The following is a 15,279-nucleotide window of genomic DNA, read 5'->3' as shown; positions in this document are numbered from 1 at the left end:
TTTTTTATACTAAAAACTACGTGTACAATATTTACAATTACTTCCCAATATTTACAATTTATTACTTTCCAATATTTACAATTACTTCCCAATATTTACAATTTATTACTTTACATTATTTACAATAACTTCCCAATACCTATCACCTGTGTTAGACAGTGAGCTTCTACTCTAAACCAATCTGTCAGTGCCACCATCACAGCAGAAGATGGAGGCCGAGAAGAAGAAGATGCAGAAAGGCTGGACACGCTCAGATCTCTCCATCTTGCCTGAACCCCCATTCTAAAAACCCCAAAATCTACTTTTCCACCTTGTGATAAATTCACTATCATTCTCCTTAAATTGTCATGGCCTGCAGATCTTCATCTAAGGTTGGTAATTCGCTCCATGGGTCGTAATCAAACCCACACGGGCATTCATTCTGGGCTCTGTGCCAGGGTCTCTGAGCCCCCTGGCAGGGGTCTTGGCAGTCCAGGACAGCCAGAGGGATTACAGGGGTTACAGGGTGTTCCTCTCCAGGGCATTTTATCTGCCCGTTCCGCTGGAAAGCCCTTTGTCATCCTCATGTGATGCACAGTTATCACATTATTGCCTTCTAAATCGGGAGCAGAAGTGCTCTCCGAGGTGTCGGCTCTCCTCCGGCACTGCCTTTGCTCCTGACCTGGGCTGGATCCCTGTGAGCTGAGCAGGGCTGTGTTTGGGGCAGGGTTTGCTCCTCTGGCAGGTCCTGGGGGAGAAAATGTGCTTTATAAGCCATGAACTGCTTCTATCCCATGGTGTGGGAGCAATCCTGGGGGAGAAAATGTATTTTATAAATAATGAAATGCCCCTGTCCCTGGTGTGAGAGTGGTCCTGGGGGTTTATAAGCCATGAAATGCCCCTGTCAATGGTGTGAGAACAATCCTGGGGGAGAAAATGTGTTTTATAAGCCATGAAATGCCCCTGCCTATGGTGTGGGAGTGGTTCTGGGGGAGAAAATGTGTTTTCTAAGCCATGAACTGCTCCTATCCCATGGTTATGGGGGAGAAAATGTGTTTTATAACTCATTAAATGCCCCTGCTGATGGTATGAGAGGGATCCTGGGGGGGAAAATGTGTTTTATAAGCCATGAACTGCTCCTATCCCATGGTGTGAGAGCAATCCTGGGGGAGAAAATGTGTTTTGTAAGCCATGAACTGCTCCTATCCCATGGTGTGGGAGCAATCCTGGGGGAGAATTTGTGCTTTATAAGCCATGAACTGCTCCTATCCCATGGTGTAGGAGCAATCCTGGGGGAGAAAATGTATTTTATAAATAATGAAATGCCCCTGTCTGTGGTGTGAGAGTGGTTCTGGGGGAGAAAATGTGTTTTATAAGCCATGAAATGCCTCTGTCCCTGGTGTGAGAGTGATCCTGGGGGAGAAAATGTGTTTTGTAAGCCATGAACTGCTCCTATCCCATGGTGTGGGAGCAATCCTGGGGGAGAAAATGTATTTTATAAATAATGAAATGCCCCTGTCTGTGGTGTGAGAGTGGTTCTGGGGGAGAAAATGTGTTTTATAAGCCATGAAATGCCTCTGTCCCTGGTGTGAGAGTGATCCTGGGGGAGAAAATGTGTTTTGTAAGCCATGAACTGCTCCTATCCCATGGTGTGGGAGCAATCCTGGGGGAGAAAATGTATTTTATAAATAATGAAATGCCCCTGTCTGTGGTGTGAGAGTGGTTCTGGGGGAGAAAATGTGTTTTATAAATAATGAAATGCCCCTGTCTATGGTGTGAGAGTGGTTCTGGGGGAGAAAATGTGTTTTATAAGACACGAGATGCCCCTGTCCCTGCTGTGACAGTGGTCCTGGGGGTTTATAAGCCATGAAATGCCCTTGTCAATGGTGTGAGAGCAACCCTGGGGGAGAAAATGTGTTTTATAAGCCATGAAATGCCCCTGCCTATGGTGTGGGAGTGGTTCTGGGGGAGAAAATGTGTTTTCTAAGCCATGAACTGCTCCTATCCCATGGTTATGGGGGAGAAAATGTGTTTTATAACTCATGAAATGTCCCTGCTGATGGTATGAGAGGGATCCTGGGGGAGAAAATGTGTTTTATAAGGCATGAAATGCCTCTGTCCCTGGTGTGAGAGCAATCCTGGGGGTTTCTAAGCCACGAAATGCCCCTGCCCCTGGTGTGAGAGCAATCCTGGGGGTTTATAGCCATGAAATGCCCCTGGCCCTGGTGTGGAGCGGGAGGATGGTGGCACTGAGGATGTCCCGGTGCCGCGGCGTTTCCAGCCCATCCCTCGCTGTTTACATTCCCCTCCGATCGCCGCTGCCGATAAGGACGGTCATCCCCGAGGGCTGCTCGTGCAGATAAAGGCTGCCCCATAAACAAACCCATCCTGCCTTTGGGATGGGCATCTCCGCTGGCCCTGAGCAGGAAACCCTGCCTGGGATGGCTCTGGCATTGCTGGGGGATGCTCAGCACCCCAAAAGGCAGCACTGGCATGGAAACATCCTCTGTGGCACGGGATTCACCGTGGTGCCCTGTAGGAGCAATGGGGGCAGGATGGTGGGGACGGAGGGAGATGAGAGATTTTTGGAGCCAGGTGGTGGAATTTGGGGTTTATGGCAAAGGGACCTGCTGGGAGCTGCCAGGCACAGCTCAGAGCAGGCCTGAGAGGGAGAAAGAGAGGTAAAGAGAGGGGTAAAGAGGATGAGAGAGTGAGGTTCCCATTACAATATAAGAAATCTTCTTCTGGTTGTGGAATTTGGGGTTTATTGCAAAGGGCCAAGTGCAGGGACCTGTTTGGAGCTGCCAGGCACAGCTCAGAGCCGGCCCAAAGATGGAGAGAGAGATAAAGAGAGAGAAGGAAAGAGCGTGGTAAAGAGGATGAGAGAGTAAAAGAGAGGATCAGAGGGCAAGGTTCCTGTTCCAATACAATAAATCTTCTTCTGGTCATGGAATTTGGGGTTCATTGCAAAGGGCCTGGGTGCAGGGCCCTACTGGGAGCTGCAGCCACAGCTCAGAGCAGGGCTGAGAGAAGAGAGGGGTAGAGAGGATGAGAGACTGAGGTTCCCATTCCAATACCATAAATCTTCTGTGTTGAATATTCTAATCCTCACTAACCAATCTAGTACAAGATACAAATCCTACAGCATTTCCATACAGCCTATAAGAATCATTACATTCCCATCCTGTGTTACATTTTAAACCCTACAAACTCCTCTTTGGGCCCCTTCTGCCAAGCTGTAGGGTCTGCTGAGCCTTGGAGCTGTCTGCAAGCAGAGGGTGTTGTTCCATCCAAAGGGGATCACCTTCAGCCAGCCACACCATTGTTTTCCAGTTGTTCAGTAACTGAGGGATCTCAAAGCTTGCTTTCATTTCCATCTCACTTATAGTTTCCATATTCTCCAAATCTTTTGCCAGGCAATCATATTGATAAGGCTTTCCTGTTCCATCTTCCCCAACAGTACCCATGGCCAGAGCCACAAGGGGAGTATTTGACTCTTCCTCCTCCTCCTCTTCCTCCTTCTCCTCCCTGTTTTTGCTGCTTTTCCTCCCTGCAGACATGGGGCTGGAAGCAAGCACAGCCTGGAGGGGGCATGGGGAGCTGCTGGGCACAGAGGAGGGGCAAGGGGAGGTGTGCCACATGGATGCTCCTTTTTCCCTCAGAAAGCCTTCCCTGACAGCTCAGCTCTCTCTGAGGTCATTCCTGTTGTTGTTTTTTCTCGGTATTTCCCACACTTTTTGTGAAATCCACAGCCATGTTATTGCAAACTTCTCCTTCCTTCCCCCCCCCCCCCCCTCCCCACCCCAGTTTGCTTTAGCAACAGCTGGAGGAAAACCAGAAACAAGGGGAAAAGGAGCTGTGCAAACATCTGTAAAGCCTTGGTGGTCCTCAAGGCCGCACGAGGACTCTCAGCAGCTGGAGGGACCTGCCAGAAATGGAACCTGCAAGCCTTGCTAAAAACGGCAGAAATTGGGAATAACACCTACAGGCACTGCCCTGCTGCTGTCACAGGAAAGCAGCACAAGGAAAAAAAAAAAACAGCTTTACTACGATTTATTTTTTAATTTGGCACTTATTGCTCAGGGATCTGGGGGGGCAGGAGCGGGAGCTGGGCTCGCCTTTGGCACTGGCTGGGTTTCAGGAGCTCGCTGCCCCTTTCCCTCATTCTCCCCGTGCTGCTGTGGCCCTGCTGGTGCCTCTTTCACCACCGGCAGGAGCTCCCAGGAGCTTCACTGCAAAACAGGATTTGCGTGGGAGCCCCTGGGGTGCCAGGCTGGGGTGGCACAGGGATCTTATGGAGGGGTTCGACAGCTGGTTTGCAAAGTTTAGTTCATGAAATAAACAATAATTGATGATTTTTGAGTGTATTTACAGCAAAGAAGAAAATAAAGCTGTTAGCATATAAACAGATTAGAAAAGAAGTTGAGTTAATAGGAGAAATAATAATTATTTTTGGGTGTATTTACAGCAAAGAAGAAAATATAGTTGTTAACACATAAAAAAATTAGAAAAGAAGTCGAATTAATAGAAGAAATAATAATTAATGATTTTTGAGTATATTTACAGCAAAGAAGAAAATAAAGCTTTTAGCATAGAAGCAGAGTAGAAAAGAAGTTGAGTTAATAGGAGAAATAATAATTATTTTTGAGTGTATTTACAGCAAAGAAGAAAATATAGTTGTTAAGACATAAAAAAATTAGAAAAGAAGTCGAATTAATAGAAGAAATAATAATTTTTTTGAGTGTATTTATAGCAAAGAAGAAAAGGAAGTTGTTAGCATATAAACAGATTAGAAAAGAAGTTGAATTAATAGAAGAAATAATTATTGACGGTTTTTGAGTGTATTTATGGCAAAGAAGGAAATAAAGTTGTTAGCATAGAAGCAGATTAGAAAAGATACATGAAAACTTTTATAACCTGAATTACGTGCATAAGTAAATGTGTATAGATGCTTTATTAAATTTGTGTACAATTTTTATTTATTTTATTAACGCTAATCACTTTACACTAATAAATATAATATAATATAATATAATATAATATAATATAATATAATATAATATAATATAATATAATATAATATAATATAATATAATATAATATAATATAATATAATATAATATTATAGATAATATTATAGAATATTATAGATAATATTATAGAATTGATTATGCATAATTGATTATTATACAATTGATAAATTAAGATTATGCTAGAATATAAGAATAATATAATTTGTTATATTATATATATATAAATATATATATATTTATAATATATATAAATATTTATATATATTTATATATAATATATATAATATATAAATATATATTTATATATATTATATATATTTATATATATAAATATATATATATTTATATATATATATAAATATGTTATATTATATATATATATATATAAAAGCTAAAAAACACAGAAAATAAAAACATTTTTTATTCTTAAACCCTAATCACAATGACAGGATTGTCCCACTGGGTGATGGGGCAGGGGAGGTTCTGGATGTGCAGCAGGGTGTGAAGCACCCCAAAACCACAGCACAGCCCCTGCCTGAGCCCTGGAAATGTGGGATACAAACTGTCTGTGGGATATTTGCCTCGGGATATTGAGCATGCCAGTGAAACAGCACATTTTTATCATTTTTTTATTCTTCTGACCCGGGGATTTTTTCCCTTCCGTGCCCGCCTTTGCCAGGGGAGGAGGGTTTGTGTGGGGCTCTGAGTTTATGTGGAGCTTCCTGCAGGGCTTCCTGGGACAGGCAGTACCCAGGGGTGAGAGCTCCATCACAGCCTGTTTATGTGCTGACAAGGAAATGTGGTGACAGAGAATCCCAAACAACTTCAAAGCGAGATTTGCGCGGCTGATACGGGAAGCATTCTGAAAATCCAGGGGAGCGTGTCACTGCTGTGGGGACACAGCTGGGGCAGGGCCCTTCCCAGAGCCCAGCCTGGCCCTGTGCCCACCCCAGCCAGCCCAGAGCTCCCTCCCCGGGCAGGGAATTTGGGTGAAGTCGTTCTCCTTTCTCCTTGGCATCTCCTCAGGCGGAGGAAGAGCATCCCACAGCCTTCATCCCTGCGCTGTGCTGTCACCTCTTGGCATGGGCAGGTGAAATTTTTGGTGCCATCACCTGCTGCACTGGGCTGGCTGTGGAGCCTGTGCTGGGATGGGTATCACTGGCCAAGGGTCTCTGTACAAATCACAAACAGGACAGGACTGCTGGGAACGTGCCTTGAGCTGTTTGATTTTCCAGCATCAGTCTCATTACATGGTTATGACAATGGGAAGGTGCCACCAGCTCACATCTCAGGCAGCAGACCAAGAACTTAATGTTACAACTCACTTTATGAGTTTTTTGACCAATCACACAAAGCAAAAGCACATTGACAGCAGTTCCATCCAACCACTATAAGCACAGGTACCTTTGGTTAAACAATGCTTGCTTATTTCAAATACAATACCTGAGCTCCATTATTAAGCCTCAAACTTCCTAATATCTCACTAGATAAACTTTTCTGTAGCTTAGGGAGTTATTCTAGACAAACGTTAATACTCAGATCATTGTTCTATTTGTCCTTGCTTTTCTACTTTTTAAATAATTTTTCTGCCGACAAATCTATGTACAACTCAAGGACAGGACAGGACTGCAGGGGAAGGTGTATTGAGGTGCTTTATTTTCCAGCATCAGTCTCATTCCATGGTTATGACAGTGGGAAGATGCCAGCAGCTCACATCTCAGCCAGCAGACCAAGAATTTAATGTCACAACTCGCTTTATAAGTTTTTTGACCAATCACACAAAGCAAAAGCACACTGACAGTATTTATATCTGTATAGTATATATTCTATATTGACAGTAGTTCCATCCAACCACTATAAGCACAGGTACCTTTGGTTAAACAATGCTTGCATATTTCAAATACAATCCCTGCTTGTGAGCCTTAAAACACAATGCACAGAGCTCCATTATTAAGCTTAGAACTGCCTAATATCTCTCTAGATAAACTTTTCTGCACCTTAGGGAGTTATTCTAGACAAGCATTAATACCCAGACCATTGTTCTATTTGTCCTTGCTTTTCTACATTTTACATAATTTTTCTGCTGACCAATCTCATGGCTGCTGCTCGGCTCTAATCACAGTTCTGCTGCCTCTGAGGCCTTTTGCAGCTTTCCCAAACCCCTCTGATTTATGGATTCCCACAATGGGAGGCAGAGGAAGATGAGGCAGAGGGGGCTCTGGTGGTGTCCCCACAGCTGGGGTGGCCAGGAGCAGTGGCAGCACAGTGACTCCAGCATGTGATGGGTTTATCTCGTGCCCTGTACCAGCCACATGCCAGGGAGGCAGCGAGTTCTCAGCTATAAAAAGCTCTTGTTTTATCCATAGCTCTCACCCCTCACTCTGTGTGACCAAGCAGAGCCCGTGTGCCCTCAGATGTGTCTGGGATCAGCTCAGGCATCTGTTTCCTCTCTCCAAACACATCCCTGGGCACCAGGAACTCCATGTGCTGCCCAGCCAGGAGATGTTTGCTCCCTGCTCTCCCCAGGCAGGGATCTCCCCTAATTCATTCCAATTCTCTGTGTGTAAAACGTATTTTTAAATACCCATTGTTCACCCTCCAGCAACAGCCAAAGGAGCTGCTCTGATCCGTGGCGTAAACAGATTTTCCCAGAGTTTTCTAAACAACCCTTGACCCCTTGGCTTCCTGTGGCCTTTTGCCAGGCTGGCTCTGCCTCCCCCAGGTAGAGCCCGGCCAGAGGTCCTGGCAGGGATGGGAGAGGGGAGAGGATCCTTCTCCTGGATGGGAAAGGGGAGAGAATCCTTCTCCTGGATGGGAAAGGATCCTTCTCCTGGATGGGAGAGGGGAGAGGATCCTTCTCCTGGATGGGAGAGGGGAGAGGATCCTTCTCCTGGATGGGAGAGGGGAGAGGATGCTTCTCCTGGATGGGAAAGGGAGGAGAATCCTTCTCCTGGATGGGAAAGGGCAGAGAATCCTTCTCCTGGATGGGAAAGGGGAGAGGATCCTTCTCCTGGATGGGAAAAAGGAGAGAATCCTTCTCCTGGATGGGAAAGGGAAGAGGATCCTTCTGCTGGATGGGAAAGGGAAGAGGATCCTTCTGCTGGATGGGAAAGGGGAGAGGATCCTTCTCCTGGATGGGAAAGGGGAGAGGATCCTTCTCCTGGATGGGAAAGGGAAGAGAATGCCTCTCCTGGATGGGAAAGGGGAGAGAATGCTTCTCCTGGATGGGAGAGGGGAGAGGATCCTTCTCCTGGATGGGAAAGGGAGGAGAATCCTTCTCCTGGATGGGAAAGGGAAGAGGATCCTTCTCCTGGATGGGAAAGGGGAGAGGATCCTTCTCCTGGTGTCTCCATTCCTTGGAGCAAAGCTCTGGAGCAGCAGGGATGGGGGTGAGGGCTGGGTGAGCTCTGTGCTTCAGCTTTTCCAGCTGGAAAAGTGGGACAAAGATCCAGAACCATGTTAATTCCCCAGGGCTGAGGAAACCCTGAGAATGTCCCTTCCCCTCCCCAGCCCTGCCTGATCCTCTGAGATGCAGAGAGAAGCGTCAGAATGAGGGGCTGGGTGTCTGTCTGTCTGTCCAGGGCTGGGAAAGGGAAGAGGATGCTTCTCCTGGTGTCTCCATTCCTTGAATCAAAGCTCTGGAGCAGCAGGGATGGGGGTGAGAGCTGGTGAGACCCAGCACCTTTGTGCTTCAGCTTTTCCAGCTGGAAAAGTGGGACAAAGATCCAGAAGCAAAGCCTGGGAACGCAGGGGGAGGAAGGTGCAATGCCAGAGGGGCTGTGTACAGGAAAACAGGCTGGAAAATCAGGCTGGAAAATCCCTGGGGATGGGTCTGGCTGCTCCTTGGGGGTCTGGGGGCCAGCACAGAGCCTGGGACAGCTGGGGATGCCAGGGAAGGGGAGGCAGGGATGGAAAAGGAGGCGAGGATGGGAAGCCAGCAGCCCCTTTGGTGACTCCTCAGAGCCCTCATCACCCAAGGACATTCAAAAAAGGGACATTCAAAGCAGGACAGGCGCTCCTGCTTTGCTCTCAGACCCAAAAATGTGAGTGTGACCTGGAGCTGCATGTGCAGGGATGACACGACAGCCTCTCTGCCCCTGTGTGGGTGCCAGGGGCACAAATTCAGCAATTCCCAGCTCATTCCCAGGCAGCAGAGAGCTGGGAGCCGAGTGAGATTGAATCAACCCTTTGGCTGAAGGCTCTGAAAATCCAAAACAGCCTTGTAAAGACGAGGCTTGTAAAAGCAGGGCTCTGCTTTCGTAGCTCATGAATGGGAAGGAATGCCAGCCAGATCGTTTTTACACATGTTTTTTCCGTCTTTGTCAACATTCCCCCATTTGGCTGGGACTTCAAACCGCCCCGTTTGGAGACTGCCTGTCTTAGAAGTTGCAGGATTTGGATAAATAAATAACTGATAGGGAACGATCCACTCTGGAGCCTGCCCAGGGGCCCTGGGGACTGGGATGGGGCTGTGGAGCCTCCCCGAGCTTTGGTGGCTCTCCAAAGTAGGACAGGAAATGTGGACGGAGGGTGAATGTGGCTGGGGGTCTCCAAACACCACCACACCCCCCAAATTCAGGAAGGGGAGCAGGGAAGGTCTCCTCCATCCGCTGGGCAGGAGGCTCAGGCAGTAACTATGGAGGTGAAGTGGTGGCTGTGGCCCTTGGGTGTCACCTGGGTGTCACTGGCTGTCACCTGGGTGTCACTGGCTGTCACCTTGCCAGCCCTGGGCACCAGGGGCAGTGTGTCCTGCCCGGAGAGAGTCTGAGCACGGCGAGGGGGGCACGGAGAGGGCAGCACAGGGGGCTGAGGGCTCAGGGAGGGGATGGAGGGCACAGAGAGGGGATGGAGGGCACAGAGAGGGAATGGAGGGCACAAGGAGGGGATGGAGGGCACAGAGAGGGGATGGAGGGCACAGGGAGGGGATGGAGGGCACAGAGAGGGGATGGAGGACACAGGGAGGGGATGGAGGGCACAGGGAGGGGATGGAGGGCACAGGGAGGGTCTGGAGGGCACAGGGAGGGGCTGGAGGGCACAGGGAGGGGATGGAGGGCACAGGGAGGGGATGGAGGGCACAAGGAGGGGATGGAGGGCACAGAGAGGGGATGGAGGGCACAGAGAGGGGCTGGAGGGCACAGAGAGGGGATGGAGGGCACAGAGACGGGATGGAGGGCACGGGGAGGGGATGGAGGACACAGGGAGGGGATGGAGGGCACAGGGAGGGGATGGAGGGCGCAGAGAGGGGATGGAGGGCACAGGGAGGGGATGGAGGGCACAGGGAGGGGATGGAGGGCACAGGGAGGGGATGGAGGGCACAGGGAGGGGATGGAGGGCACAGGGAGGGGATGGAGGGCACAGAGAGGGGATGGAGGGCACAGGGAGGGGATGGAGGGCACAGGGAGGGGATGGAGGGCACAGAGAAGGGATGGAGGGCACAGGGACGGGCTGGAGGGCACAGAGAGGGGATGGAGGGCACAGAGAAGGGATGGAGGGCACAGGGAGGGGATGGAGGGCACAGAGAGGGGATGGAGGGCACAAGGGAGGGGATGGAGGGCACAGGGAGGGGATGGAGGGCACAGGAAGGGGATGGAGGGCACAGAGATGGAGAGTAGGGAGAAGGGCGGGAGAGCACAGCGAGGTGTGCACGGAGAGGGGCACGGTGAGGGCAGCACAGAGGGCTGGGGGTTTGGGGAGGGGATGGAGAGCACGGCATAGTGCAGAACAGGGACAGAGGTGTGGGAATGGGGACTCAAAGAGGAGCTGGAGGGCACAGGGAGGGGCTGGAGGGCACAGAGGGGGGCTGGAGGGCACAGGGAGGGGATGGAGGGCACAGGGAGGGGATGGAGGGCACAGAGAGGGTCTGGAGGGCACAGGGAGGGGATGGAGGGCACAGAGAGGGTCTGGAGGGCACAGGGAGGGTCTGGAGGGCACAGAGAGGGGATGGAGGGCTCAGGAAGGGGATGGAGGGCACAGAGAGGGGATGGAGGGCACAGAGAGGGGATGGAGGGCACAGGGAGGGGATGGAGGGCACAGGGAGGGGATGGAGAGTAGGGAGAAGGGCGGGAGAGCACAGCGAGGTGTGCACGGAGAGGGGCACGGTGAGGGCAGCACAGAGGGCTGAGGGTTCGGAGAGGGGATGGAGAGGACAGCAGAGTGCAGAACAGGGACAGAGGTGTGGGAATGGGGACTCAAAGAGGAGCTGGAGGGTAGAGGGAGGGGATGGAGGGCACAGAGAGGGGATGGAGGGCACAGGGAGGGGCTGGAGGGCACAAGGGAGGAGACGGTGTGCACGGCAGGGTGCAGAACAGGGACAGACGTGTGGAAATGGGGACTCAGAGAGGGGCTGGAGTGCACAGGGAGGGGATGGAGGGCACGGACAAGAGCGGGAGAGCCCGGCCAGCGGCTGAAGCGTCCGGCGGGGATGCCGGAGAGCGGGGCGGGCCGGGGGGAGGAGGTGCCGCTCGCTGTCCGCTGCCCTTCCCTCGCCCTCCGGAGCAGCCCGGGGCCGCCCCGCTCCTTTAAAGGCTCCTCCTCCGGCTCGGAGGGGACCCGGCCCCGCCGGTCCGGCCCGAGGGCTGCGCCGGGAGCGCGGCGGGGAGCGCACGGCGGGGCCGGTGCCCCCAGCCCAGCCCGGCCGACATGAGCCCCCTCCCCACGGGCAACGGCAGCGCCTGGGGGGGCTCCGGCAACTGCAGCGGGGCCGCGCTGGGCCGCCAGTGGGTGCTGGGCACCGCCATCACCCTCACCGTGCTGGTCACCGTGGCCGGGAACCTGCTGGTGATCGCGGCCATCGCCAGAACGCCGCGGCTGCAGAGCATGACCAACGTGTTCATCACCTCGCTGGCGTGCGCCGACCTCATCATGGGCCTGCTGGTGGTGCCGCCGGGGGCCACCGTGCTGCTGAGCGGCCACTGGCCCTACGGCGCCACGGCGTGCGAGCTGTGGACCTCGCTGGACGTGCTGTGCGTGACGGCCAGCATCGAGACGCTGTGCGCCATCGCCGTGGATCGCTACCTGGCCATCACCGCCCCGCTGCAGTACGAGGCGCTGGTGACCAAGGGCCGCGCCCGGGCCGTGGTGTGCTTGGTGTGGGCCATCTCGGCCTTCATCTCCTTCCTCCCCATCATGAACCACTGGTGGAGGGACGGAGGGGACGAGCGGGCGGCGCGCTGCTACGAGGACCCGCGGTGCTGCGACTTCGTCACCAACGTCACCTACGCCATCGTGTCGTCCACCATCTCCTTCTACGTGCCGCTGCTCGTCATGGCCTTCGTGTACGTGCGGGTTTTCGCCGTGGCCTCGCGCCACGTCCGGCTCATCGGCAAGGACAAGGTGAGGTTCGTGCAGGAGCCGCCGAGCCCCACGGGCCGCAGCGGCCGGCGCAGGAGGCCCTCGCGCCTGTTGGCCATCAAGGAGCACAAGGCCCTCAAGACCTTGGGCATCATCATGGGCGTCTTCACGCTCTGCTGGCTGCCCTTCTTCGTGGCCAACATCATCAAGGTCTTCTGCCGCTCGCTGGTGCCCGATCAGCTCTTCCTCTTCCTCAACTGGCTGGGCTACGTCAACTCGGCCTTCAACCCCATCATCTACTGCCGCAGCCCCGACTTCAGGAGCGCCTTCCGCAAGCTGCTGTGCTGCCCCCGCCGCGCTGACCGCCGGCTCCACGCCGTCTCACGGGACCTGCGGCGCTGCCCCTCTGCCTTCAGCCCTCGGGGGGGACCCGCAGGGGACAGCAAGGCGGCCCTCGGGGAGGATGGCGAGGGCAGAACGGAGGAGGCTCCTCTGCCCCACCGGCAGCGCCCCCCGGGCGAGTCCCGGCTGCAGGGAGCGCAGAGCTCGCTGTGTTCCCAGCTGCATGAGTAGGTATTTGCTCGGGAGGGGCTTGGGGGGTTCGGTGCAGCCCTTTGGGGTCGGTGCTGGGGGAGCAGGCAGACCCCGGGGAATACAGGAGAGGATTTGGGGTGTGGGACTGGGCATCATTGCCCTGCTCCCTGATGTTCCCCTAAAACTCTGGCCCCTCCACTGGGCTGCAAAACTGGGGTCCCCACCAGTCCCACTGCAGCCCTTTGGGGTCGGTGCTGGGGGACCAGGCAGACCCTGGGGAATACAGGAGAGGCTCTGGGATGTGGGACTGGGCACCACTGCCCTGCTCCCTGATGTTCCCCTTGAACTCTGGCCCCTCTGCTGGGCTGCAAAATTGGGGTCCCCACCAGTCCCCCTCCAGCCCGCCAGTGCCTGCTCTGCTATTCCTGGCTAAAGGAAACACGGGTGGTGAACGGCGAAGCAAACCAGCCGAGTGTCCCCAAACCCGGCGTTTTCCCCTTTTCCCGATCCCACTTTTTGCTGCTAAAGAAGGAAAACTCAGTGACCCCCTCGGCTGCCCTGACCACTCTGGGTTCTGCAGGTTGCTTTGCCCTCCAGCGGTGTAAATCTGGGAAGGGAATTCATTTCATCCCGCTGTGTTCCATGACGGGAAATGCGCTCCCGGAGCCGGCAGCCCGCTCAGAGCAGAGGGCAGGGGCTGGCAGGGGCTACTGGGGGCTGGCAGGGGCTGGCAGGGATGGCAGGGGATGCTAGGGGCATGGCAGGGGCTGGCAAGGGTTGGCAGGAGTGATGGGGACACCCATGCTGTGGTTCTGCCCTGCCAGCACCCCGACACGGATTTCCACCTCCAATTTCAGGGTGGGGTTTTTCCACGCTGAGTTTTTTTATTATTTATTATTTTATGACAAAATTGGAGTTCTGCTGGTTACTGTGGATTGTAACCGCGTTTCTCCTGAGGGCAGGAGAGGTTTCCTGACAGAAATGTGCGGGTAGAGGTGCTGGAGGTGTTCCCTGGGCAGGATTCAGCCATGCTGGGCACACGGGGCGCTGGATGGTGGGAGGGTCTGGGCTCTCACCCCTGCGCTCCCCCATTTCAGGTTTGCTGGCGGAGAGACGCCCTCGGGTCCATCCGACTGACTCGGAGCAGCCGAGAGCCGGGAGGAGAGCGCTTTCCCCGGCCGGGTCATCATCATCATCATCACCATCATCATCATCATCGCCCCGGCCTCTCCTCTGCCCGCCTTGGCCGCCCTCCCCGGGGAGCAGAGCCAGCCCCGGGCTGCTGCCCGGCTCCGGGCATGTGAGTCCGGATCAGCCTGGCCAGAGCCGCTTTAACCCTCCCTGTGCTGGTGCCTGGCGCTCCCAAATCCCTTCTGTGCCCGCCGGGGTGGTGGCCGCGGGTCCCTGTCCCCAGCCCAGCCTGCTGGGTGGGCACTGTGTCACCCCCCACCCTCTCCTTGCAGGGCCGGGGTGGCAGAAGCAGCGCCAGGGGTGACGGTGCTGGCAGGACCCGGAGAGGAGGAGGAGGAGGAGGAGGAGGAGGATCTCCCTGGGACAGCACCAGCTCCTTCGTGCCGTCGGTGCTGGAGACCTGGAGCTGGGGAGAAGCTCTGGAGCTGCTCAAAAAGGGGCAGCACAGCCTCAGGGACGTGTGGACAGGACAAACTCCCACTTGGGTGCTCCTGGCACGGCTGGCAGAGGGATGTGGAGACTGCCAGCTCTGCGCTCTTGAAGGACAAAGGACGCTGTTGTCCCAGGCTTGGCCAGTTTCGGACAGTGTGCTGAGAAGGACAGAGGAGCCTCCTGCAGGCTCAAGCCCTCCCCAGGATTTCCATCCCTGCCCAGGGCTGAGTGCAATCCCTTCAGCGAAGGGAAAGCTCAGGGGAATGCACGGAGCACTTCCAAACGCAGGAACCGGGATCGCGTCGGCTCTCTCGGCAGTTTCCCCCTCTCGTTTGGGACAGACGCGGGGACAGGAGGTGGATTCTCACTCTCATCTCACACCGTGCAGACGTGCCCTGCCCCGCGGCACCTCTGGGCAAAGCCGCTGTCACAGGATGTTCAGTGACTGCATAGTTTGTGTCCCCTCTACAAGTGTGAAATAAACCTCTGGATCTCTGTGGTGCCTCCACATCTGTCCTGAGCACCGGGTGCTGCTCCATGTGCTGTTCCAGGTGCTGTTCCCATGTGCTGTTCCAGGTGCTGTTCTCTGCTCCAGGTGTTGTTCCCATGTGCAGTTCCCTGCTCCATGTGCTGTTCTCTGCTCCAGGTGTTGTTCCCAGGTGCTGTTCCAGGTGCTGTTCTCTGCTCCAGGTGTTGTTCCCATGTGCTGTTCTCTGCTCCATGTGCGGTTCCCAGAGGTTTGGGGGCTCCATCCCCTCCCGGGGCCGTGGCTGGCGGGGAGAAGCCGGGCTGGAGCTGCCGGAGCTGCCCGGTGCCACCT

At 53.8% G+C, this 15,279-nt stretch overlaps 1 protein-coding gene across 1 annotated transcript; it reads left to right on the top strand.

Annotated features, from left to right (window-relative positions):
• Nucleotides 1-11,651: 11,651 nt before the first annotated feature.
• Nucleotides 11,652-14,955, top strand: ADRB3 (adrenoceptor beta 3). The gene is made up of 2 exons (XM_058042486.1): nucleotides 11,652-12,871; nucleotides 13,934-14,955. Exons 1-2 carry the CDS (start codon nucleotides 11,652-11,654, stop codon nucleotides 13,971-13,973), a joined length of 1,260 nt encoding a protein of 419 aa, XP_057898469.1. The 3' UTR covers nucleotides 13,974-14,955.
• The last annotated feature ends 324 nt before the right edge of the window (nucleotides 14,956-15,279 follow it).

This window comes from Melospiza georgiana, chromosome 31 (assembly GCF_028018845.1).
Source record: "Melospiza georgiana isolate bMelGeo1 chromosome 31, bMelGeo1.pri, whole genome shotgun sequence".
Lineage (NCBI taxonomy): Eukaryota > Metazoa > Chordata > Aves > Passeriformes > Passerellidae > Melospiza > Melospiza georgiana.
This window is presented reverse-complemented; position numbering and strand designations above follow the sequence as displayed.

What these genes read in the sequence shown, in the direction of transcription:
- ADRB3 (XM_058042486.1), top strand. Translation starts at nt 11,652, where the DNA reads ATGAGCCCCCTCCCCACGGGCAACGGCAGCGCCTGGGGGGGCTCCGGC. An exon ending in CTGTGTTCCCAGCTGCATGA is followed by an intron (nt 12,872 to 13,933) that starts GTAGGTATTTGC and finishes CCCCCATTTCAG; the next exon opens with GTTTGCTGGCGGAGAGACGC.